The 22,562-nt window shown below is 46.7% G+C and overlaps 3 protein-coding genes and 1 long non-coding RNA gene across 4 annotated transcripts in view; all 4 read right to left on the bottom strand.

The window, feature by feature from the left end:
• The window catches only part of LOC142990098 (dihydropyrimidinase-related protein 2-like), a 9,003-nt gene extending 3,700 nt beyond the window's left edge, over positions 1-5,303 (bottom strand). The window contains exons 1-12 of the mRNA XM_076139836.1: positions 5,030-5,303; positions 3,235-3,323; positions 2,536-2,720; positions 2,284-2,448; positions 1,921-1,982; positions 1,649-1,729; positions 1,471-1,539; positions 1,228-1,348; positions 965-1,121; positions 659-800; positions 392-562; positions 1-177 (exon numbers count right to left, since the gene is read on the bottom strand). The exon at positions 1-177 is cut by the window's left edge and continues 3 nt beyond it. Of these exons, the coding sequence (XP_075995951.1) occupies positions 1-177; positions 392-562; positions 659-800; positions 965-1,121; positions 1,228-1,348; positions 1,471-1,539; positions 1,649-1,729; positions 1,921-1,982; positions 2,284-2,448; positions 2,536-2,720; positions 3,235-3,323; positions 5,030-5,071 (1,461 nt within the window). The 5' untranslated portion in view covers positions 5,072-5,303. The remainder of the gene's footprint in view (positions 178-391; positions 563-658; positions 801-964; positions 1,122-1,227; positions 1,349-1,470; positions 1,540-1,648; positions 1,730-1,920; positions 1,983-2,283; positions 2,449-2,535; positions 2,721-3,234; positions 3,324-5,029) is intronic.
• A 448-nt stretch (positions 5,304-5,751) lies between these two features.
• On the bottom strand, positions 5,752-10,637 carry LOC142990095 (BCL2/adenovirus E1B 19 kDa protein-interacting protein 3-like). Its single transcript, XM_076139835.1, has 6 exons — positions 10,526-10,637; positions 8,339-8,606; positions 8,154-8,241; positions 7,867-7,973; positions 7,636-7,785; positions 5,752-7,235 (listed from the first exon to the last, which is right to left on the bottom strand). The coding sequence occupies exons 1-6, from the start codon at positions 10,575-10,577 to the stop codon at positions 7,187-7,189; spliced, it is 714 nt and encodes a 237-aa protein (XP_075995950.1). The 5' UTR covers positions 10,578-10,637; the 3' UTR covers positions 5,752-7,186.
• A 174-nt stretch (positions 10,638-10,811) lies between these two features.
• On the bottom strand, positions 10,812-12,147 carry LOC142990097 (uncharacterized). The gene is made up of 3 exons (XR_012960739.1): positions 11,963-12,147; positions 11,737-11,841; positions 10,812-11,445 (listed from the first exon to the last, which is right to left on the bottom strand). It is a non-coding gene; the product is annotated as an uncharacterized LOC142990097 (long non-coding RNA).
• A 288-nt stretch (positions 12,148-12,435) lies between these two features.
• LOC142990094 (serine/threonine-protein phosphatase 2A 55 kDa regulatory subunit B alpha isoform-like) lies at positions 12,436-21,644 on the bottom strand. Its single transcript, XM_076139834.1, has 10 exons — positions 21,337-21,644; positions 20,933-21,010; positions 18,647-18,744; positions 18,310-18,475; positions 18,042-18,154; positions 17,780-17,957; positions 17,179-17,343; positions 16,896-17,065; positions 16,664-16,755; positions 12,436-16,451 (listed from the first exon to the last, which is right to left on the bottom strand). The coding sequence occupies exons 1-10, from the start codon at positions 21,341-21,343 to the stop codon at positions 16,172-16,174; spliced, it is 1,347 nt and encodes a 448-aa protein (XP_075995949.1). The 5' UTR covers positions 21,344-21,644; the 3' UTR covers positions 12,436-16,171.
• Between the last annotated feature and the right edge of the window lie 918 nt (positions 21,645-22,562).

The following is a 22,562-nucleotide window of genomic DNA, read 5'->3' as shown; positions in this document are numbered from 1 at the left end:
GCTGCGGGCCTTGATCCTCTTGTAGACGGAGTCGGGGAAGGCTTTGCGGCTGACGTAGCGTCCGCAGCCCTCTGTGGTGTGAAGAGCGCCGTCCTCCAGCACGATCTTCCCCTGACTGATCACCACCAGAGGGCCGCCACGCACCTCTGTGCCCTCAAAGATGTTATACTCCACAGCCTGGGGAGAGGAGAGGAGGAGGAGGAGGAGGGAGGAGGGAGGAAAGGTTAAGAGGCGGAGGAATCGACTCGCTGTTAAAACTGGAATCGAGGATGGGAAACAGATTTAGTGAGTTGATATGGAAGCAGAGATGAAGCTCAGCTGAGAGAGAGAGAGAGAGAGAGAGAGAGAGAGAGAGAGAGAGAGAGAGGAGGTCCCTCCTTCCAGGTCGTACCAGGTTGTGGCTCTTGGCTGAGATGATCTTGGTGACGTCTGGGTCCCACAGCACCAGGTCAGCGTCTGAGCCCACGGCGATGCGACCCTTACGGGGGAAGACGTTGAAGATCTTGGCCGCGTTTGTGCTGGTGACCGCCACAAACTGGTTCTCGTCCATCTTTCCGGTCACCTTGAGGGGGACAGCAGACGGGTATGAGCTCCACACACACACACACACACAGAGGCTTAATGAGGAGCTGCATGATTAGAGCGTCCCGTCCCTCACCACACACTTGTCCCAGATTAGAGACATCCTCTCCTCCGTGCCGTTGGTCCCCTCTGGGATCAGGGTGAAGTCGTCTTTACCCACGGCACGCTGGGACGTCAGGAAGGTGCAGTGAGCGCTGCCGGTCACCTGCAGGTCGCCACTGGAGAGAGGAAGCAACAGGACAACAGAGACCAGAGACATCAGAGCTACAAGCATGAGATTCTTTATCTTATTGCTTTAAGTATGGGTCACAGGTCCAGATCCTTCATGACTAAGGTTCCTTTAATGTGAGCAGAGAGCCGCCCTGCTTCCTGTTGGACCTACCATGACAGCAGAGAGTTCAGGTAGTCTGGGGTCGTGGGGTCGGGGCTGAGGGGGGGCGAGGTCACGAAGGTGGCAGCCTTGGCCCAGTTCTTGCTCCAGTAGTGAGTGCCGTCGGTGCCGAGGCTGGCAGATATGGGCTCTCCGTACACCACAGCACCTACGGGCAGGAAACAGGAAACCAGCAGAGGAGCGACGTCACACTGAAGCCAGACGGTTTAATCAGAGGAGAGAGGATTCTGCCAACATTCCCTTTCACTGCTTACCCTTCTTCCTGGCAAGGGCGATGACATCAGCCGCGCTCTTGCTCATCACCTTGGTGATGTAGACGGGGCAGTTGGTCTGGTTGGCGATGGTGACGGAGCGGTTCACTGCCTCAGCTTCCACCTATGACATCATCAAACAAACACAGCTGTCTTTCGTGATGGCGGACATCTGGCAGCTTCTTCATGCTACAGCAGGAGAAGATCACTGTGGAGGCGTGTCCTCACTCTGGAGGCGTGTCTTACCTCCTCTGGACGGCTGAGCACGTGACCCTCAGGCCCGGTGATCCCCAGCTCCAGAATACGTCTCTGCTCCTAAGAAGCCACAGAACATCTCAACACTCAGGAGCAACAAGAACCCACAGCACAACTAGAGTCAGAACATCTCTCCATCTGAGGCTGAAGGGTCTCAGAAGGTCCTTACCTCAGCGATGATGTCTCCATTCTCAGCATGCACCTGTGCGATGGCTCCCAGGTCTCTGATGACACTGAACACCTCGTAGATCTACAGGAGGAGGAGGAGGAGGAGGAGGAGCGGTCAGAGGCATGAAGGACACATGAGGCTTTAGAATGTGCTGGGACAGAGAGGAGAGGAGGAGCAGAAAGGAGAGGAGAGGAGAGGAGGAGCAGAGAGGAGAGGAGGAGCAGAGGAGGAGCAGAGGAGCAGAGAGGAGAGCCTGGATGGAGCAGGCCTACCTGAGAGTCAGAAAGTTGGAAAACATCCTTATAAGCCAAATAGACCAGGAAAGAGTTGACACCTGAAGAAAGAGAAGTCATGAGAGAGCAGAACAGAGAGAGAGAGCAGAGGCAAGAGGGAAGGAAGAGCTAAAGGATACACACACAGCAAACCAGACATGTTCTGTTGTTGTTTTATGCTCAGGTAAACACGACTTTATACAGTTTATTCTTCATTCAAGATCAGAATGAGAGGCTTCCAGACTGAAGAGACCACATGACCACATGACCTGTCGTTCCTCTGTACGCAAGAGACTCTGATGTTCTGGATGAGGAGATGTGGAGATGTGGAGACGTTGAGCTGAGGCTGAGCTGCATGCATACCGTGATCCTTGACCAGGCTCTCCATCTCTTCCTGAGTGCCTTTGTGCCACTCAGTGATGTCCACATGTAGAGAGTAGTCACAGCACGACTTGCTGTCTGCCCACTCCCTCCACTGTCTGAAGGCAGAGAGCAGGCCCACTCCAGGCTCCGGGACCACGTGGTCAACTGATCAACCAACACACACAGGGGAGGGGTTAAATCACACACACACACACTCTCACACAGAGCAGTGTAGAGCAGTTAGGTACACACTGATCATGGTGGTCCCTCCAGCCAGAGCGGCCCGTGTCCCCTGGTAGAAGTCATCAGCCGCCGTCATGCCTCTGTCAGGCATCTGGAAGCGTGTGTGTACGTCCACGCCCCCCGGCATCACCATCCCCCCCTGAGCCTCGACCACCTTCACCCCACCTGGCACGATCAGGTTGTCTCCTATCTGCCTGAGACACACACACACACACACACACAGGGTTTATAATATGTGTCCTGATAGTCTACAGAGTCACAGGTTAGAGTCACTTCAGATGTGAAGGGGATTAGTTTGAGTCATTGTGATATATTTATAAAATAAGAGCTAAATATACATAAAGATGTCTTTAAGATAAACACACATTGGGCCAATATACACAGTCATGCTGTGTGTGTGTGTGTGTGTGTGTGTGTGTGTGTGAGATGGTGTGTATGTGTAAGGGTGTGGGACGGCGTGTGTGTGTGTGTAATGGTGTGTGTGTGTAATGGTGTGTGTGCGTGTGTGTGTGTGTGTGATGGTGTGTGTGTGTGTGTGTGTGTGAAGGTGTGTGTGTGTAATGGTGTGTGTGTGTGTGTGTGTGTGTATGTGTGTGTGTGTGTGATAGCACCTCTGGGTGCTCTGTTATGATTGGACGTGAGGCTTGTCTAAAGTTGAGTCCTGATCTAAACATGAAGCTGAGTCTTTACATGAGGCCTGTCTCTTACTTGATGACTCCGTCCTCCATGTAGATGTCAGCCATGAAGGACTGATCATCGTTCACGATCTTCGCCCCTTTGACGAGGAGACGGTCGCTCTATCAGAGGGGACACAACACGTCAGCTTACCCACAATGCTTTGCAACGCTTTCATCTGCAGGAAACACTTCCATACAATTCTGTACTCCCTAACCACTGAGCACACTGAGTGAAAACAAGCCAGTGAGCATGTAGGAGTTTATGATATAAGACCAATCCAGAGGGTCTCTCTGTAGAGCGTCCAGAGCAGAGGACTGTGCCTCTGCCTCCACAGAGCAGCGCTGACTAGACAGCACTCAGCTGATCGTCCTGTATATAAATATATATACATCACATCTACGCTTCAGCTTCATCATGTGAGCTTCATCTCTACGGCCCTCTGTGACCTCTGACCCCACAGAGCAGAGCCATGATGGAGTCACGGCTTCATGAACACAGACTTCAGTCAGAGCAGTGAGTGACACAGATAGCTTCATCAGGATGAGAGTGAAGAGGAGGGAGCTGTCCTACTTCTACAGACACACTGTCTCTGTAAGAGAGCTGAGGAAGAGGAGGGTGGAGTCTAAAGGAGAGAGAGCACATACAGGAAGACACAGTTCCTCCATAATGAGCAGAATGGGTGGAGAGGGTACAGATGTGTGTGTGTGTGTGTGTGTGTGTGTGTATAGAGCTCCTAAACTCTCCTCTGTACGCAGTGAGTCTGTGTGCTGGGCCCAGGGGTCAGAGGTCAGGAGGCCTCTACACTGAGTGCTGCCATGCTGAGTCTGCAACCTCAGGGCCAAAGAGCTGACAGAACACTAACACACTCTCTCTCTCTCTCTCTCTCTCTCTCATCTGTGAGTGAACCTGGTGAAGCTGTGACTCTGAGACTGCAGGCCAGTGTTTACATCTACATCTATTACATCATCCTCACTCTTTGACTCTATACATATATCTAACTACAGTCTATAGATCTGTATGCAGCTCTAAAGGCTCAGTGACCTCCTTCACTGCAGAGGCTCCTCTTCTTCACTAACATGAACACACGAGTCTGACTGCAGATCTGTGGTCATGACTACAGGCTGTATGAACTATATCATATTATATTATCTATTAAACAACACCAATATGTGATCTATAACGGACAAAGGGCCGATCTGTACGTCAGCACTGAGGGGAAAGATGATGTCATAGGTGAATTTATGCAAGTCAAAGGGTTCACACACACACACACACACACACACACACGCTTATTTCCATCTCACTGTACTTAAACCTAAAATAATATATAAACAGCACACAGATCTAGTAATTGTTACATATTAAAGCTTTAATCTGTGCTGATGAACTTAAAGCTTTAAGTTCATTCGAGTCAGAGAGCAAACAGGAAGATATTTAGTAAGAGATTCAAAGTAAATCAGTCCCATAAAGTCAAACAGATAAACTGAATCAATGTAATAAAATAAAGATGAAGGCCACAGAGTTTGAGCTCATAGAGGAGGATGATGATGATGAAGCTACAGCCTGTGACAGGACGACAGCTACACATACACACAAGCAACACACATCAAACATGAGAGTTTAACCTTTAAGACGTCAACGTTCAGAGTTAAACGGTGAAGTTTATCATGATGTAGCCTCTTATAAACGGGCTAACGCTAGCTGGGTGCTAGCTGGGTGCTGTGAATGAATGAGCCGTCAGCTCAGGGTGCTTCATGTTTACTGACTCACGACCTACAGACGGCTAACACGGAGCAGAAGATCCCACACGCTCCACCATACTCACTGTGATCCGTGGGATGTTCTTCTTCCCCTGGTAGCCCGACATCTTCCGCTGTCCTCGCCTCTCGGCTAACGCTCGCTAGCAGGAATGAAAGGATGAAGATGCTCTGCTCGTTCTGGAGCCTCCGCCCTGGAGAAGGTGTTCACTTAATGTTTACCTGACAGAAGAACAAACTCACAGCGGAACCTGACAGCTGATGAACCAGAGAAGAGCTGTGATGAGTTTAGGAGCAGATTAGAGCTCTGAGGAGCGGAGAGACGCGGAGGAACGATGGGCCACAAAGAGGCACCGCGCATGCGCACTGCCCCGCCCTGCGCAGCCACAGCACCATGTTTGATGAGGAGGAAGATGGAGATGAAGATGGAGATTGAGATGGAGAAGAGGATGGAGAGGTTTGATGAGGTGAGTCTAGAATAACTGACAAAAGGTAGGAATAATTTAGAATCTTGAAGTAGGAATAATTTAAATTTCAACAATAATCAGTCAGGATAGATGAAGAAGAGCTGGAGTCATCTTCAAAATAAGCTGCGTAATGATCAATGCCTGTGGAATGTTGGAAATAATTCAGAAAGACAGAGAATCTGATGGAGTGTGTGTGTGTGTGTAGTGTGTGTGTGTGTGGCCTTCACTCAACACAAATCAACCAGACTTGATTTGATGTTGAGTTTTAGTATGAACATGTTTTATTCTCAGCTGAAAAGAATCCAAACACCACAGCAGTCTGATGAAGTTTACATGTTTAATGTTAGGTTTCTGATATGATGAAGATCTAATATGAGCTCACTGTTCAGTCCTTCTGATCTCCAGCTGTTTGAAAGAACAACACATCGCTGAGGGCCCCGCCCTTCCTACAAACAAGCCAGGTTTGGTCGATCCATTTAAAAAAGTGGCAACAATGTACACGTGATCAATGAAGGTCGACCTGATGACCTTCACAAGCAACACAGAAACACTAACGTGCTAATGGAGAGGCATGCAGGGATGCAGATAGGAGGCTGCAGAGCTTCAAAGTGGAGACACACACACACAGACATACACACGCACGCACGCATACACACACACTAGATGCATCCCAGATTTCTGATTTCACTTTTTGTCAAACTCAGTTACTAATTAAAAACCAATTTCTATTTCTCTTCTTTTGTACTTTGATTTTGTATAAAGTCTAATCTAAACTCTTAAACGAGGCCCCTGGAATCATCTCCTTCTTCTTCTTCTTCTGTGGTGTCTGCCTCACATCATTCACACTCAGATGGATCAGAATGTAGAGGCGTTCTCTGACATGTTGAAGGTCACAGCTTTAGTTATGTTCACATCTACATATTTAAATATCTCAACACATAATAAAATCAGCAAACAGTCTAAGATCAATCACCAATGTGCGGAGGTGAAGTTAGGATTTGGCACTTTGCCATTACTGCTATCATTTATGTGAAAGGAAAGATACATAGGCAACCAGACAGAATAATAGCATGTAGCCTGGTGCATCTGGTGCCGTCCCACCTATGTTCTTCTTCTTAATGGATTCACAGATAAACACTGACTACTGTAAAGTTCTGACGCTACATATTGGATCCATGTTTAAGCTTTCCAACATTCCATAACAACGCCCTCAGGACAAACCCTCAACAATCAACACGATACTAATTGTGCGGAATTCAAGTTCCGATCCCACTGTGCAGCATCGTTCCTCCTAAAGACTGCGCCAGAGATATTTAGCTCCAAAAGTTAAGGCAATAATGAAAAATCAATCTCAGCCAATTGAGTTATTCTGTATTGCAGATATGGTGCATATTTTTGGTAAAAAGCAATCTGGGCCTTCTGAGACCAGCGGAGAGACGCAGCTGAGGAGAAGGACAAACCCTGAAGCCATCTGAAACCAAACGCCAGTCACTTCTGTGCAGCTGAATACGACTCACTAAGATCTGCCGGCTCACGCAGGGTTTGTTTGTTAGGAGCTGGATTCAAGTTATTGACGACTATTGGGATAGAATATAGAGAAGGAGAGAAGCCGTATGGTGCCACGTGTTCTGAGGAGCACATCTAGGATGAGGTGGACAGTCGAGGCAGGGAGGAGGGAGATGAGGTCACTACGGGAGGATGTTTGTTTGTGTGACACGTAGATGGAGAGCACGACATCCAGGCACTGCTTCATTCTTCTCAGTAGGAGCTGGTGGAGGCTGCCACAATTCTCTTCCCAATGTAAACCCTAGGAAAAACACAACAAATCTCATTTCAATCTTCCTGCATTTATTTTCATGATTTGTGTTCAGTAGAGATGAAAACATGGACCTGAGACCCGGCGTCCTCATATGGGGACATTTCAATTCTTTCCCTACATCTTATACTGTATATCATTGTGCTTAACTTAAACCTGCTGCCTCATATCTGGACTGAACTCTGGCTCACTTTGTGATCACATTATTAGGTCTGAGTGATCACTTAAAGCAAGGAGAAATTAAAAATGCATTCAAAATAAAAGCCCAGGTCTCTGGAGGTTAGAACAAAGTCTGGTGTATATTTAGCATTAGATGGTAATAGACAGCAAACAGGTGTTGTTGTCCTGTTATGAAGTATTTCGGCGATAAATGAGGATTGTTCAGACTTACCCGAGGCCAAGAGCAAGAATGTGTGAGATGAGTAAGGAAGGGATGACGACTTTGAGGAATTCAGTGGAGAAGATGCCACCTTTCTTCATCACCCCACTCTTCCTCATACTGAGAGACACGGAACGTCGGGGGTGCCTGAAGTGGAACTCCCTGACAGAAGAAAGAAACTCATCAATCCCACGCCTTCAGCAGAGATTGAAGGCAACACCGTGTGATGAACAGTCGGCTTACTTTGGTGGAATGTTTTCTGGTCTGCTGGACCAATCAGCAACCCAATCCACCTCCTTGTTCATCATAATATCTTCCTCTCTCTCCTTCTCTGGACCATCATCTTCTGACTGTAGGACACGGGAAGACATTTGGTCTTAACGGCAAAACTCAAATAACCCAGATGAGTTTGATGAAAACTGAGTAATAGATAGATAGATAGATAGATAGATAGATAGATAGATAGATAGATAGATAGATAGATAGATAGAGAGATAGAGAGATAGATGGATAGATAGATGTAAGCTTACCTGAGGATCGTTTGGGCTCGTCATCTCCACATCAAACATGATCTGACCGTCATCCTGATCCTGATCTGGACTTGGAGGCCTGTGAGGACTGAGACAACAGATTTGGAAACAAGTACAACAGAGTCAGAACAATCCAATCAATCACATACAACCGTCCTTTCTCCTCTTCTTGTTTTCTTCCCTACCTGTTACAGGCGGAGCTGCTCCTGCTGGATTCATGCTGTGCATCCAGGAGGATCTTCTCCATGTCTCCATTGTGGATGGAGGATGATGAGGGCACGTGTTCTAACCCTCCTATATTCTCCTCGCTCTCAGGCACCACATCCAAGGTCTGCAGAGTTTGGCTCATATCAGCGTTTGCATTTATTTGGTCAGCGGTGGGAGGCGGTAACAGATTGGTCTGCACACCCTGGCCCCCTGTGTTCCTGTTCAGCTCCAGCTCAACCCAGGAGCCTGCACAACAGAACCATTAAGAGGGGATAAGAGGAGAAGAGTGCATAACCTTACAGCGTGACTGCCTTGTAAAATCCTGTCTTAATCTTGCTTCTGGGAACCCTCAGCACTGGCAGGCGTGGTCAGCACTGCTTTCTCCATGCTGTGGGACTCACTATAAGACGGGAAAGCTTTCGTGTGAATGTCCACACAGGGGGGGAAAGTATCAAATCCAATCAGGTGTGGATAGAGCAGGGAGCCATAGTAAATATGCAGCGCTGAGGGTTTGGAGGAGCAGGATAGAGAAACGTCCTGAGATGCAGAGGTAAACTCATTGCTACCACGACCGACACCCAGGTTTCTATGGAGGGAAACCAGCAGAAGACTCATCTGCATTGTTGCACTGACAGCCGGAGAGGAGGAGGAGTCTGCACAAGTGAAGACAGTTTATAACTATTGAACAAGCTCTCTTTAGGTCTTGTTGCAAAACCTTTTCACAAGCTTATAACTAAGAAATACTACATTACAGTTCCAAAACAAAGGGCTTTAGTGTTAGAGATGCCAGACATCTCCGTCTCTCTTGCTACCTGTAGTCTGCAGTAAGACAGACAGAGATGGAGTCAGTCTCTCATTCATCGTGGCACTGGTGCATCTGTGAATGAGACACACACACACACCAGCTGCAGGTGTGCGGATGTGTGAGGCCCTGCAGCCCAGCTGGCACCAAGGAAACCGAATGGAGCCCAAACTATCTTTGGGCTGCTGCCCTTTTTGTCGTGTTTAATTTTGGTTTCATTTCAGCTTAGGCACCACATTTTCCCACAATAAACATCAAGTAACACCAAGCTCTGAAAACTGTTTACAGACATTTGCAGCAGCAATGACACCATAAAATGCAACAAATTAGACTTGACATACTTCTCATGTCATTAAAAAAAGGTGTAGGTAATCATTAATGATGGCTTTGTTTCTTTATGCTATACTTAAGCCATTATGGAACAACTCTTCAGAAACACCAGGGCCCTGCACAGGCGAACCTAAATGGGATGCAGTTATTATGCTGTTTATTGTTATAAAGGTCTACCGCCTCCATAACAGCAACAAAGATTTGTGCCACTGCCCCACAAACAGCCTGCACATTCACAGCAGCAGGAGAGGAGTTATGCAATCTGTGAGAGCCAGTGGCTTTAATGAGAACTCTGTGTAAACAGCACTGGAAAAGATGTTTCTATTGATTCATATCGAGAAAAGTAAATGTTACTTCATGTAATTTGACGACGTTAGAATTTACAGAGGAAGGACGGGTTTGTCAATAAAGCTGCTCTCATGTGAGCTCTTGCGTAACTGCAGCAGGAGGTAAACACATCGCTGCTCCAGCTGCAACGCTTTTATTAATCTGATTGTGCTAAAGGTTGAGTGTTTTATCTTCTTTTGTTTATTGGCCCTGAACACATCATGACCCAATTTCGTGTGTTTTTGTTTAGGAAATCGAACTGCAGACACTTCGTCAGACATCAGTCTCCGTTTATAAACTATTCACTATAAAAACAGGGGAGCCAGTTGACTAAAGGGACATTTCCGACACCGCAGTCCACCAAATTACACGACAACCGCACATTACAGCCATGTTTATTTCCTTTTGTTCCAAACTTGTTTTCATTTGCACTCGAGCCCGCCCATCGCTGGTCTCTGCGTCCTATTGGTTCACAGCCTGTCCATCAAATATTTCTCGGACGCCTATTGGCTCGTTTGGCGGTGGCGTCAACACCATCACCCTAAGCCCCGCCCAGAAGAAGAAGCAGAGGAAATTCCTTATCCGATGCAACTTTTACAATAAAACCGCAATTCCACGCATTTCCTCTGAAACTCGCACACTCGTCACGGAGATGTTAGCGTAGCAGCGCAGCGCGAGGCTCGGAGACAAAGACACGCTTACGTACCGTGAAGCCCGGGCTCCTCGTTATTGTTTGGTTGAGCCGTCGCGGTGGACATGTTGACTACTCTGGGCTAGCGTTCATCAACATGACAAGGGCCGTCTGCGCATGCTCAGTGGAGTCCAGACAGGATGAGGCTCAGCGATCAGACTCAGCGATCAGGCTCTGCAATCAGGCTCAGTGCAGGTTTAGGTTTGGTTAGATCTATCAGGTCTCCTTCCTCGCTGTAGATGTCTACACTTCCTTTTAAATGCTTATTTCTTAAACATATCACGTACTTTCTAATGTTTTGCGGCCTCCGATGTCGCTGGTGTCCAAAGCTTATTAAATAAACTATAATGACGTTATCAAACTAACAAACGAGGACGTCGACGTAACAAAGGGATGTCATCAATAAAGGAGGCTACAGCGATGATGTCCACACTAACAGACTAACAATAAGCAAACACGCAGCTCATCTCTGCTCTGACAAAGGAACAAGCTTTACCTACAGTTTTATCATTTATTATTCTAATATCATGTTGGACATACAGGCTGGATTAACTCTTTCATGTGCTGCAATTTGTTAAGTTTGGGTCAGAGCTCAGATCAACAGAAAAGGGAATCATTATTATTATTATAAAGGGAGGTTTCCATCACACAAACACAGAGAGAACTTTGATACTAACTGTATCAAACTGGGTAGAAACCAATGCCTCTCTATTTTAGGATTCAACCCCCAGCCCTCCCCTCCTCTCTAAATAGGCTAATTGATGGAAACTGTCTGTGATGTCACAGAGGGTCAACATGGATCCAGAGGCAGAATGAGACAGCAGAGGTCTGGATGCTTTCCATGGAAACGTTTACTTCAGTCTGGGCTTCAGATTAGACTCCATGATGCTCGTGTGTTGTGATCCCTTTATTCATGGCTGAAGTGTGTATTTTCACTGAAAACAGGGGAAAACAAATAAACATAACAAAAACATGTATTAGTAAAGATAGACGATGACCTGAGATAGATTTGTTTGTGACAGTATGTTTTGAAAGTATTTTCTTTAGATATGCTTCAGGATTTTTGATGATTGAAGGTCATACTAACACTTGTGTTGTGTGTATGCTGGCCCTTTGGTGTCTGACTGTCTAACTGAATGATCAAAGTCACATTAAACTGAAATTTTAACAAAAATTGAGAATAATATTGAAATAAACACTGATAAATGAGAGTAAAGTAAAGCTACCTTTGTTTTCACTCACTGCTCTGGTCCTCATTTGGCCTCATTCCCCCCCCCCCAGTACTCTTCAGCTTGCTGCTCCTTCAGCTGGACTCAAACATTCATGTTGCCCTGGAAACAGTGGTTCAGCCATGTTGTAATATCTTCATTATTGAGCAGAAATTAACATAATAATAATGATCAGCTGATGTTTTGTCCTATAATGAATGAATGTTTATTGGAGGAAACTCACCATGTGGCTCTGATGATAACACAGCTTCAGGAGTTCACAAACGTCAGACTGTTGCTCTAACAGCTCTGAGCAGCAGAGGGGGGAAGTGGGGCAGACTGTTAACTTCTTTATCTATATGGGGTTTGAAAGGGAACCATCACAGCAGAGACCTCTCCTCCTGACACATGGAAGCATGAATTCTGCCGATTTGATTAGTAGTCTTATACCTTCTATACTACTATGCCTGTTTAAGGTTCACATCCTGTTTTAGTGCCTAAACTCTGACCCTAACACTTATCTGAGTGTGTCAAGACCTATTTCATGGCACACACGCTCCTTATCACAGAGAGCTTGTTGACATGCTCATCTCATAAATGCACCAGGAAGTGAAATTGAGAATGTTAAGACATTGTGCAATACAGTTTTCTCTGCTAAAGGTGACAACAGAGTGTTTTGTTGCTCTCATTCCACACAAAAGTCACAACAGCATGATGTCAGGTTTGAATTTCTTTATTATTTTTCATCTAAACTGTACTTTAATCCATTTGACAAAGACAAACATAGCTATACAATGAACCTCTTTTGAACAGATCACCAAAACTCCTACAATCTTTATTCAAGAGCCCCTTGAAAGAAAAAAAAACAAAAAAAAAAACATACAAATTAAAGAAATTCCCCAAAATAAAAGTGCATTTTGTTTCAACTCCTGTGATACCTTAGACATGTTTATAATGCTGCCATAGTGGAAAACCTCACAACTCCCATTGAGACCCTTCCAGGCCCTGTATGTACAGTTTCTATATGTAGGGCAGAGTCGTTGACCCAGGGCTCATGAAACCCCTGCAAAAGCTTTAACAAAATCTGAATTAAAAAAGAAAGAAAACAAGTACAATCTGTAAATAAGGCTGCTTTAAGTCCTGAAAGCTGATTTCTTGAAGGTTCAAGATTTTGATCTCACAGCAGCGGTAAATTCCCCTGAGCAGTTTCCTGTCTGGCTGGCCAGAAATGTCAGGAAACATACTTGATTATCTTATTTCTTTTAACGCTTTAAGGAAGGCAATAGGGTTCTACTAAACATCTGGACGAGTCGCACCACAGCCTCCATTCATGGCTATGAAGTCTAAACCAGGGGGGAAGTGACAAAGATTGTAGTTATTGTTTCCAAGAAGGCTGCGACGTGTCAGATGCTCTCTTACAGCCTGATGAGTGGACCGCTAATGAGCACAGACTGGGCTTCATTTAGACAATTTAGATTTGTTACAGTAATCAGCATTGCTGGTCTCATTGGACAGACTGAGTTCATCACTGTAGAAGATGTTTACAGTCATTTACAAAACAGCTAAACTCTAAATGTTAGTGTGACACTTTGTGTACTAGATGGGACGAGGCTGTCATACTTTCAATGGATAACTTGCAACATCTCTTTCATTCCCCTCTGCTCCCAGGCTGTGCCGTCATGATCTCTCACACACACACACACACACACACACACACACACACACACACACACACACACACACACACACACACACACACACACACACACAATGTTTGCATCAGAGAGCAAAGAAGTCATTTTCAAAATAAACAAGGAAAGAAGCAAAGTGGCTCCCAACTAGAGGACGTTACCCAGTAGACCCTAGAAGATCCTACCCAGTAGACCCTAGAAGATCCTACCCAGTAGACCCTAGAGGACATTACCCAGTAGACACTAGAGGACGTTACCCAGTAGACCCTAGAGGACGTTACCCAGTGGACACTAGAGGACGTTACCCAGTAGACCCTAGAGGACGTTACCCAGTAGACCCTAGAGGACGTTACCCAGAGCCCTGAGGAAGAGACCCTCACAGCAGCAGGACATGATGATGGCATTCATGTGAGTGGAAGTGAGCTCTCTAAGGTAGGACTGATGCACACTAACGTACAGAGATATGATCCAGTAGACAGAACTTTCATGCCCAGATCCCATGGCTTCATTTGTGTCTTAAAGGGAGAGGGGGTGGGGGGGACGGGGACGACGTGCTATAATCCACCCGTTTGCTCCAGAGCAGAGTTGGCAGCATGTAAGTGACGCATAGTGTGGCAGAAACCCCCGGATCTTCCCAAAGCAGTCATTAATCACAGGTTAGGTACAACAATAATCTGTCAAACAAGTGCTAACTCTCCCTCTGAAGGAGCCGAACCCTGCGCCACAGGAGAGGACAGACAGAACCAGAAACTCTAACTTAGTCAATGGACTTGACTAGAGTCAGAGAGAACCCGATCTAACAGTTTGAACATTACAATGTGGACTAAAAGGCCTTTTTCCATTTAGACCTGCGAGGGCCTCGTCCTTTACAGCGAGCAGAAGGATTCAGAAACCGTGGCACAGATAACGTGAGGATCCAAAACAAACTGTCAAATAAGATCTACAACAGTACAATTCTACCAAACAAAGTCATAGTGCTGTTACTCCAGAGGTACTGACTCCTGTTATTACAGAGGTACTGACTCCTGTTATTACAGAGGTACTGACTCCTGTTATTACAGAGGTACTGACTCCTGTTATTACAGAGGTACTGACTCCTGCTACTCCAGAGGTACTGACTCCTGCTACTCCAGAGGTACTGACTCCTGCTACTCCAGAGGTACTGACTCCTGTTACTACAGAGGTACTGACTCCTGAAAATACTTTTCTTTAGACACCCAAAGCCAGAAACCGTACATTTCCTCCATGTCACAAAAAAACTCTTTAGCTTTTAACCAAATCCGCGTTCAAAAAGTCACATGACGAAAGGGTTACGCAATCAGGGAAACCCCCCATCTACAGATCAGTCCAAGACAGACAGCTAAAGAAACTACAGTGATCAGACTGTAATCCTATTGCCTTCATTTATATAAAAATAAACCAGCTATAGTGATTATTCCTCTCTTTTGACAGGTACAGTACAAAACATCATTAAAAAAAACCCCTACAAACACAAAGAGATCCAGAGGGTAAAGCCATCAGCTAATCAGCAACATAACAAAGGTCTGTATGGGGGAGTTGGCGGCAGCAGCAGCAGCAGCAGCAGCACTCCACTTTGGTGCCACAGAACACGACAGGCTCAGGTCACACGGTGCCACTACGCTCCAGCCACAGATGGAGACATGGAGAAGACTTGGTCCTGAGCTGGTCCACATCATGTGCAAAGACCTACAGTCTGTTCCAAACGGACTGTGAGCCCGCAGGGCCTTCATCACGTGAGTCAGAGTCCCTGTCTGACAGACGACTCCACTCTCAGAACCACAATACCCGACAGGAACACACGAGGCGTTCTCCAGTCACAGTTAAAGGACTATGAATGCTTTATGTTGGCCTACGGACCAACAAGGTGTCAATAATTCAGAGTTTTTACATCAATTTCCAACACTAAGAACAATACGGCACACATGAATGTTTGATGTTATTAGAGTCACTGTGCAGATGTTGGCAAGCACTGGTCCTCAAACGCCCCATGGTAGAGCTCTACACAGCTGATCTGCTAAACAGGGTGGAGAACTGCTGCCCTGAATCAGTGGCTGCCTAACAGGAAGGAAATTCATCTAAAAACTACAGCAGAATACCCTAAAACAGTAGAATAGTCCTTTAATAGTGTAGACATACTGTGTACAGTGGAGATGTTGGGTTCATTTGGCACCTTGACACATATTTGGGACAGAAATGGAGTGTTGACAGCATGTGTTCAGTGTTCTCAGTGTTTCAGCACAACGTTTGAGTGACAGTCGGCGTGAAAGCTAAACTCCGATCCAACAACACAGTCTTATTGGTTAGTAAAGACACAGAACAGGATGATGTCATGTTGGCACACAAATGAAAGAACAGAAATCCCCCCCCCCTAAGTAACGATTTCACAAACACAACTTCCCTTTGGTTTGGGACGTAGTGGAAGAAGAAGAAGAAGAAGAAGAAGTAGTAGTTGCATTCTGTTAGTTTGGTGAGTCTCATAACACTGAACCCCTAACATCTGAGATCTCCACCCCCCTGCTTGTTTATACGTTTGTGACGGCCAGATAGGGTGCACTGGCCCTTTAAGAGCGCCTGCTGTTGTGGGTCTACATGTTGGGGGTCGTGGAATCAACAAGAGCAGATACACTTTCTCAAGATTTGGGGATTGAGTCAAGCAGCCACCTGAACAGATAATGATGTTACAGAGCATCAGAGCAGTGGGGCTCAAGCAGGAAACTGGGATCTGAGCGGTTCATCAAAGGCTAGTTAAGTTTATCCTGGAATATGTACAGATTGTTGGTGGTGGCCACAGCTATGATGTTGTCCAGGGGGTGCCAGGCAGTGTGGAGGATCTTCTTGTTAAAGTCCAGACTGTCTACACTGATCTCATCCTTCTTACGCTTCCCCCCTGAGCTCACCTTGCGGGGCTTGAGGACGGAGCGCGGCTTACTGTTCTCCCGCGACGCCTCCAGGGTCATGTCCTGCCGGTAGCCTCGGTCGAACATCCTGAAGAAGTTGTTGTAGGAGCCGGTCATCACGACGCTGCGGGGAGACAAACACCGGTCTGAGCATTCAAGTAAAGTCTGATGCTCTGCAATGTGACAGGAAGTGATAACAAACGTGCTGCATAGCTCCACAAAGGTCTGTATGTGGTGCATACTGTGTCTCTGTACACCAACTCCCACATGTGTTCACTGGATTTGCTTCTAAGTCTCCCCAGGTAACAGAAGCTTCCAGAAAGCAGAGACACATACCTGTCGTTCCCATTCCAGCAGCACTCAAACTTGTCAAAGATGCAGTCGTTCTCATACAGTGAGCACAACTTACTCCTGAGGTACTCGTGCACCTGTGAGAGGAGAGGGATGGAGAGAGGAAGAGGAAGAGTGAGACCACACCAACATGGAAGGAGACTTAAGTAAAACAGCCCCATCTGGTGGAGAAGCAGCAGACTGACTGAGTTGTGCTGTCTCTTCTCTTGGCACAGACCTGATACGTCTCTACTGGCCGGCTCTCCATGTTGAGGTCCCAGATTTTGACGGACAGGTAGTCACGGGTCATCAGGTAGCGTCCGCTGTGGCTGAACTTCACATCAGAGATGGATGAGATGATTTCAGAGAAGAAGGAGCGATTGTTTGTATCCTCTGGCTCATCGAACACTGAGGAAAGAAGAGGGTAGGCACCGTTAATCACACCATCACCCCATTTCTTTAAAATCCCACCGGGGCACAGGTCCGGGTCCAAACACGCTCCAGAGCTCAGGTGTACTCACGTTTGGCGTACGTGTCGCACAGCGCTGCGGCCCTCATGTCACACAGGCGGATGGTGCCTTTGCTGCTACTATACACAAAAGTGTTGCATTGGTTGGGGTGGAACTCTGCGGCCGTGATCACCTCAGTCAGCTCCTCCATGTTAGCAGGCTTTATGTCAACAATGTCTGAGGAAATGAGGTTAAGGTCAAGAGCCGACTGGAAGGGTCGTCTTTGTCCCTTTAGACTGGGAGAGGAGAGGAGAGGAGAGGAGAGGAGAGGAGAGGCTCAACCTGCATACAGAACCACCTGTGCTCAGCCTGGTCCAGTTATTAAAGCCAATATATAAAAGAAGAACACAGAACAAGAAAGGAGAAGAGTGCAGAATGTTCTTATTCTAACTGAGAACTTCCTAATAATGACAAGAAGTGAGCAGTCACTGTGTGGTTCAATGACTCATCACATCAGAGGAATTCTCCTGAATGAAAGAGTGAGATGTTCCAGGAATGAAGCCAGGAACGTTCAAACAACGACAAACACAAAGGGCCAAAGGAAAAGGAGGTTTCCGTGTCAAACTATTAACTTAATCTGTAAACATGAAGTCAGCGCGGACAGGTAGGATACTGAAGCTGCGGTCATTGATCTCCAGGTTCCATAAGTTAATGCGAAGGTCGTCTGCAGACAGGTAGGTCTCACAATCGCTGTTGACTGAGATGGAGTTGATGTGGTAGGTGTGAGCGTTGGAGAACACTCGTCGTGGACTGGCCTCCACCATCAGGTCCATGGGCCTGAAGACGGGCACCTGGGGAGAGAGGGGGGGCAGAGGATCAGTCAGTGGGACTGTAGAGGACAGTGGGGGGGACATGACGTGTGCACTCATACAGACCCGTAGTGATGTGACCATGCTGGGGTCTCTGTATCTCCCGTCCTCCTCCTTCAGATTGTAGCCCTCTGGTCTCTTATCACGCTCGCTAATTTTCCACAGCTTTATGGTTTTATCTGCCAATGACAAACAAATCACGTACGTTAATCACAGCAATGAACCTGGACCGCCGCCGCCGCTAAACGGCCTCCACAGCACCAATCAACAGTTATTAGTTAAAGAGCTCAATGAAACGATCTCAAAATGCCAACGGCGGATCAAAGAGTTCTACCATTTGTGGACAAAAGGAAGTGCGCTGCGTTCTTCTGAGGCAACCATCGGATCTTGTTGATCTTCTCCTCGATCTCGAGGCTCTTCAGGTAGTCAAACTCGGGCTCGTGGCTCTGGAAGGTGCTGTAAACGTTGTACTCTCCACGGCATTGTGGCTGATTCTTACTCTGAACAAGCACAAAAACCAAGACCCCACTTTGAGTCAGACACAGAAGCAGGCCGGTGCTAAAGGAAAGACTCAAACTCTGAAATCTGCGTGACCTCCTTCACTAAATCCTGATTTGACCTGTAAAGCAGAACTTCTGGTGTCCAGATTCTGAGTTCAAACCCCAGCTTACCTCAGGCTCCTGCTGGAAGATGACAACACGGCCTCCTTTGTCCCCGGTGGCTAGAAGCTCTCCAGAGTGGTTGAATTCCACAGTGGAGATGATGTCAGCTGTCAGGGAGTTTGGATATTAGATTAGAACTGTGCAGAACATTTATAATCATTCATGACATTTCCCAAAGTATCATCGGCTCTGATTACATTTCTCCCTGTCGGTTGAAAACACAGCGATGTAATGAGAGTGATCCTAGTGACGAGCAACACACAGAATCTACAGAGTGTGATGCTGTCATCAGTCACTTACTGATGAAGATGGATTACTCTGATTTAACCATCACAACAATTACACATCAACGTTAACCAGAGCTTTGTAAAGGAAGGCAGTTTGGGGCAGATGTGTTTCCTCCATCAGATAAACTAAAGACATCTGAAGCAGCTGTGCTCCGACATTCTGACAGCTGGAGAGAAAGTTCAGCTCAAATCTAACAGCGTGCAGAAGAAGTTAAAACTACACTTCCAACCAAAGCTATTCAGCATTATGACTTATTTAACAGCAGCTTCCTCATTACATCCCACCAAGACAACAATCGGCCCCTTATCAGCCGTCTGTGCCCCCCCCCCCCCCCACTGTGCCGCCTGTGAGATGGCGCACACACACACAGAGGCTGATACCACCCGACTCCACACACACAAACACACACACACACACACCAGGAGGGCCGGGGCAGAGAGGAGGAGAGGCTCAGGCCGGTGAAATGGTTTGTGTATTGACACAATAAGGAGAGGCTCACATGTGCTGTATGTGTGTTCTCACGCAACGCTTACTGTAAATAACCATGTCACCCTTCACACACAAAGAAGTCCATCAGGTGCCGTCAACACGTTTGGTTTAGACTCTTGCCAATATGGTTATTTAGAAATTATATGAGGGAATGTAGCAACTCTGTGACATGAACACACACACACACACACACACACACACACACACACACACACACACACACACACACACACACACACACACACACACACACACACACACACACACACACACACACACACCAGTGTCTATTGGTTCACTTCAGGCATCTTTCACAAGCTAATTTGATGATAAATGATTGTTCTCTGTCTTTTCTTCTTAAATAAAGGAGTTTAACTCATCATTGCTACATCCTGTTCCCTCTCTACATGGTCTAAAGCTTTTTGAAGGATTGTGCAATACGCAATTAAAGGATTTGAATGGTAGAAACGAAAATAATAACCTGAAATGTGATGACTTTAAACTTTGAAGAAAACATAAAACGTAGATATAAACTAAAGATGCTGTAACATGAGCTTCTTCTTAAACATGAACATGCATCTGTACAGACACATGATCAGCGTACTGACAGCTGATGACCTGAGTTACAGGCACACCTGCAGTTATCTGGACTCTGCAGATCTAAGCAGGTGGGCCATGGTTCTGTTGGAGTTCAGCGCTCTAACACTTCTTCATAAAAGAACTCTGACTCTTTATGCCCGTCTGTCTGTCTGTCACTGTCCACAACCCCACTCAGATAACTTTATTAAGCAGAGCAAACAATGACGGTGACCTTTACAGAGACAGGATGGACCTGATCTCCACTTTGTGTCCCCACTGTACAGACATATCTGAAGACAGTAAGAGTCTGAACACACACACACACACACACACACACACACACACACACACACACACACACACACACACACACACACACACACACACACACACACACACTCCAGTGGAGAGCGTCTCCAGTCACACTGTGTTCTGGGAGCATTTACACTTTAAATTACACGACAACATATTGGTATAAAGAGAACACAGGCAGGTAAGGATCACATACTGCCTTATTTTTATTACATTTATTTGTGTATTTGAGTCATTTCTATACATTTGGACAAAGCTGAACTAACTGGAGTCCCTGATTGTCTGCACAGGTCCAGCAGGTATTGTGGTGATGAATGGATGATGTCACCTTTACACGATACTGAAATCTGTTGGATTACATGTTTTAAATGGGTGCGTGCCGATTCTGATTACTCATCATCCAGCAAAATGAAGGCTAAGGATCAGCTGAGCCCCGGCTTCACCACAGAGTGACTGAAGAGGAAGAACCAGACTGAACACACTGCCTCCTTTAAAGGGAACATATACAGTACATAGATAGCACCAACACTTAAGACCTAAAGAACTCTAACATCTGCACCTGCAAAGGATGCTACACACACACACATATGATGTTCTGTATGTTCCGTGAGCTCATGGACCTCTTACCTTCCGCCACATCGTCATCTATCGCTCCTTTGACCTGGGAGAAGCACCACTGCACGTCGTTGCTCCCATCCCCGGCTCCTGCAGCACAAACAGCGACAACACACAACTTAGTTAGCACAGAGCTGCCTGGGGCTCAACGAGAAGTCAGGGAAGAAGAGCACACGTGACCCTGAATGTGAATCTAAACGTCTGCTGGCCCTGCAGGTGGACTTTGCTGATGTTTCCGCTCCATACCTCCCTCAGGTCTGAGAGAGGAGCTGTCTGTCACACACTAGCATCTTGGAAGTAACCTAGCTAGTTAGCTAGCATTAGCTAATTAGCCGCGCCGCATCCTTCCTGTTGTGAACGAGCTGCACTCGAACTTAAACTCGAACCGAACCGCCCGCCGCGGCTTTGGGCTTTACCTGCCATGGTGAGCGGCTCCGGTAGAGGCTCTCTGAAGCGGCTCCGTCCCCGGACTTTAGCTGCGCTGACCCGGGTCGGCTGGGTGGTTCCGACCGTTCACCGAGTGTCGCGTCAGGAACGAAGCTGCGGGCGCTGGAAGTCCTCGACGGGCTGCAGAGAAGAGTTTCCGACCCGAAACAACACAGCGCGGCCCCTCAGGACTGGAGTTTAGACTTTGAACTATACTTTGAGATTTCCCTCTCCTCCGCCTCTCCCTGCATGTTTCAAAATGGCGCAACGCGGGTGGCGCTCCGCATACATCACACCGGGAGAGCGGCCCGGCCGGTGCACAGCGGCTCTTTATCCACACCGACACTCGAACCGTCGGTCCCGTGGGTCGCCTCTATTCAACCACATACAGTGAAGTTAATAAAGCGATTGCGTGTTTTCTTTTGAATGAGAAACCTTTGTGAATGTATTTAAGAGCTGAACCCCACCCACGTAAACTGGTGTGGTGATATAAATCGAAGGCACTCGCACGCGGGGCTCGTTTCGTCCTCGGTAGCGGAAGTGAGGCGGTGAACTTGTTTTCATATCAAAGCGTCTTTAAATCTGCTTCAGTTTAAAAGGAACAAAACACACAAAACACATATGAGCTGTTTGGAAAAATATTAGTTTACAGAAATAAATCAGCGATTCTGAATAAGGAATTTAATCACTGTCGGGAAAAGAAGAAGAAGAAGAAGAACAACAACCCTTTATTCACCCCAAGCCTTGAGAAATTCAGCTCCAAACACATGCATTTAGATTACATGCAGTTTTACATACATGCAGTTACACACAATGCAATTATACACATTCATGCCCCCCTCCTACACACACACACACACACACATGCACCAGAGGGCCCCTATGCCAGCGCCTGTGGAGAAGGTTGGGGTTCGGTGCCTTGTTCAAGGGAACCTCGGCAGTGGCCCGGGGGCAAACTGGCAACCCTTCAGCTGCCAGTCCACGCTTCCGTGACCCTCCGCTTCCCAAGCCGAGTCCCCTATGGACTGAGCTACTGCTGCCTCTTAAACTATGAACTAATAGGAATAGAAACACTCAAATTCTGCTTTTTTTCAAGGGACATTTTATTTTTGATTGTCCTTGATACCCTAAAGTGTAATGAACTTCATAGATCAGCCAGTGTGGTCGTAATGTTTCCAATTTAATTGAATTGAATTTTTCAGCACTGATGTTCTGT

The sequence above is a fragment of the Genypterus blacodes genome, unplaced genomic scaffold (assembly GCF_046128005.1).
Source record: "Genypterus blacodes isolate CSIRO-AG114 ecotype Tasmania unplaced genomic scaffold, CSIRO-AGI_Gbla_v1 ptg000466l_1, whole genome shotgun sequence".
Classification (NCBI taxonomy): domain Eukaryota; kingdom Metazoa; phylum Chordata; class Actinopteri; order Ophidiiformes; family Ophidiidae; genus Genypterus; species Genypterus blacodes.
The sequence above is the reverse complement of the archived record's forward strand: the minus strand, read 5'-3'. Positions and strand labels throughout refer to the sequence as shown.

Excerpts from the sequence above, each read along its gene's own strand:
- LOC142990095 (XM_076139835.1), bottom strand. The coding sequence starts at position 10,577 with ATGTCCACCGCGACGGCTCAACCAAACAATAACGAGGAGCCCGGGCTT. Across the intron at positions 8,242-8,338 it reads AGCAGCTCCGCCTGTAACAG|TCCTCACAGGCCTCCAAGTC; the intron begins GTAGGGAAGAAA and ends CTGTTGTCTCAG. Across the intron at positions 7,786-7,866 it reads CCAGAAAACATTCCACCAAA|GGAGTTCCACTTCAGGCACC; the intron begins GTAAGCCGACTG and ends TTCTTCTGTCAG.
- LOC142990094 (XM_076139834.1), bottom strand. Across the intron at positions 18,745-20,932 it reads AGATGACGATGTGGCGGAAG|CTGACATCATCTCCACTGTG; the intron begins GTAAGAGGTCCA and ends ACTCCCTGACAG. Across the intron at positions 18,476-18,646 it reads TCTTCCAGCAGGAGCCTGAG|AGTAAGAATCAGCCACAATG; the intron begins GTAAGCTGGGGT and ends GTGCTTGTTCAG.